The sequence below is a fragment of the Cyprinodon variegatus genome, unplaced genomic scaffold (assembly GCF_000732505.1).
Source record: "Cyprinodon variegatus isolate N-32 unplaced genomic scaffold, C_variegatus-1.0 Scaffold933, whole genome shotgun sequence".
In the NCBI taxonomy this organism is placed as follows: Eukaryota; Metazoa; Chordata; class Actinopteri; order Cyprinodontiformes; family Cyprinodontidae; genus Cyprinodon; species Cyprinodon variegatus.
In genome coordinates, this window is record NW_015151386.1 from 102,332 (window position 1) to 104,657 (window position 2,326).

At 38.7% G+C, this 2,326-nt stretch overlaps 1 protein-coding gene across 1 annotated transcript; it reads right to left on the reverse strand.

The window, feature by feature from the left end:
- Positions 1-813: 813 nt before the first annotated feature.
- On the reverse strand, positions 814-2,111 carry LOC107100063 (lysophosphatidic acid receptor 6-like). Its single transcript, XM_015398419.1, has one exon. The coding sequence runs from the start codon at positions 2,061-2,063 to the stop codon at positions 1,209-1,211; it is 855 nt and encodes a 284-aa protein (XP_015253905.1). The 5' UTR covers positions 2,064-2,111; the 3' UTR covers positions 814-1,208.
- Between the last annotated feature and the right edge of the window lie 215 nt (positions 2,112-2,326).

Sequence of the window (2,326 nt, forward strand, 5' to 3'; positions counted from 1 at the left end):
CAGTGGTGCATTCTGCTAAGCTTGTAACCATTTGTTTTGGATTGTTTCAAATCTGTAAAAAAATAAAAAAATAAATAAAGTATTCTTACAGTCTGCTGTGGGTGGGCATACACTGTTGCCCCTTAATCTAGAGGGTGGTTCTGGCATTACACTCATTTCTTAAATCTAATGGGACTCAACCTAATCAAAGAATCAAGCTGCATTTTGCAGAAAATAAAATATCTGTGTCAGTTTTGCTCTGTTGGTTTATGTGGGGTTTTTGTGGGATTAAGACTGAACTAGAGTGAAGGTCTGGTAAGATGATCAAGAGAAGAACAACTGAGTTGAGACTGGTAGCACATTTATGTCATTCAAAACTTTACCATCTGCTACTGACATCATGTTAATCTGTAATAATGTCATTTTCTTTGTAGAAAGAGTGGTTTATTTAACTGGTTGTTTAGGTCTTATTTTCATTTTCATGTCACATCCACCTCATTTTGGGAAATTCTCACCTATTTTGCATACCCAAAAGGAAAAGCAAATAACTTTGGAACTGTAAGCCCAAATTACACGTGTGATACATTATTTGAAAGCTAACACCTTCTAGTTTCTGAATATATACATTTAATAATTGGGTAAGTATTAAACACAGCCCAAACTGGATCATTTCAAACATTACTCAAAGTAGTTTTTTTTATTCTCAAAAATAATAGGTATTTTTCAAACAGCAGTAATAAAGACATGCTTGCTTGTTGTGGCTGCTTTGTCAAGTTTACATTTTGACATGCTGCTATATCTGTGTTAATTGTGCTTTGGTTCTGGCTATGTCCATAAAATGTATTTGGTATTTGAATTGTCTATATTGGTAAACATTTGACCAGTGTAATTTTCATGAATTCTGAGTTATTATTAAAACGGGTCTAGCCTCTCAAAAGCTGGTGAGCTTTGAGAGTCTAGACATTGATTTACAAACCAAAACAAAAACCGACTGGAAGGAAACTACAAGTTCTGTAATGGTTTTGCAGACTGGCTTAAATCTGACATCATCTAAGAAAGCTACATTACGGCTCTGCTGCTATAACATAAAACACACCTCTAAAAGCGCAGCTCTATTTGGGTCCTACTTTCAGAGAGGAAAAAACAAAACAAAAGGTTATATAAAAGGAAACAAATAGTCCCAACAAACACTCAGCAAAAACAACAAAAAAGGTAAAGCATGATGAACCTCACTCCGTTTCATGTGTCCTAATTTCAATTTTCACGTCATCTTGCTCACTTTTCTTCCAGAAGGCATCAAGGGAGAAGTAATAACACAGTGGATCCAAGCAGCAGTTCACAGTAGCGAGACATACCACAGGTGTGATATCAGAATTAGTAAGTTGTATTAATGGGATGACTGACACGGGCGCAAAGCATATGATAAACATGACCAAGTTCAGAGCAAAAAGCACCATCACCTTCATCTTGCTGTTCACGTTCATAGAGTCACTGAGTTGATGGCAAAGGGTCCAAAATACCTTGGCAGTGCATCCAATGTTGACAGCCAGCATGACGAGGATTAGCGTGGCCTGAATATAGCCAATGGGTGAAGGCTTTTTTGAATCACCAGAGTAAACAGATTCAAAACAAGTCGATTCATTCTTACTGTTCAAATATCTTGAAAAACTGACGCCCTCTGGGATATTCATCAACACAACACAGAGCCAAGCGAAAGCAGCTCCTTTTACAGCGTTAGATGGAGTTCGTATGTGCCGTGACCTTAGCGGAAAAACCACAGCCAGCAGCCGGTCCACACTGATGAACGTGATGAAGATGGAGCTGGAGCGGATGTTGTTGCGAAACAGCATTGTGATAAAAACACAACTCATTTTATCCAATGGCCATGTTCCTGTTGCGTAAAAGTAGATCCTCAGAGGCAAGGTGATGGCAAGCATAAGGTCTGAGATTGCCAGGTTGATCATGAAGACTGCATTAGGCGACTTCAAGCCGTGGTAGCAGAGCAGAATCCACAGGGACACAGCATTGAGAGGCAGACCCAAAACCAAAATGCAGCCAAAAACTGATGCATAAAACTCCTTCATTATGCTATTTACAGTAAAACTACCACATCTGTATTTTGCTAAAACCACACTGAATAAAGGTCCTCTAGCTTCTTTTCTTCTGTGAGAACTGAGATGAGGGTAGCAAGTGACAGGAAATTTATGTGACAAGGCAGAGTTGTGGTCTCTTCAATGCGCCCTGACAAATAGGTGTTACAGCAAGAGGAATTAAATGTATTGCAACACCTCTTATGAAAAATATGACATTTGACAGATTTGTGTTATATCCGCCCTCATGTCGGAAA

Bases quoted from the DNA above. Each gene is read 5' to 3' on its own strand.
- LOC107100063 (XM_015398419.1), bottom strand. From the start codon at position 2,063: ATGAAGGAGTTTTATGCATCAGTTTTTGGCTGCATTTTGGTTTTGGGT.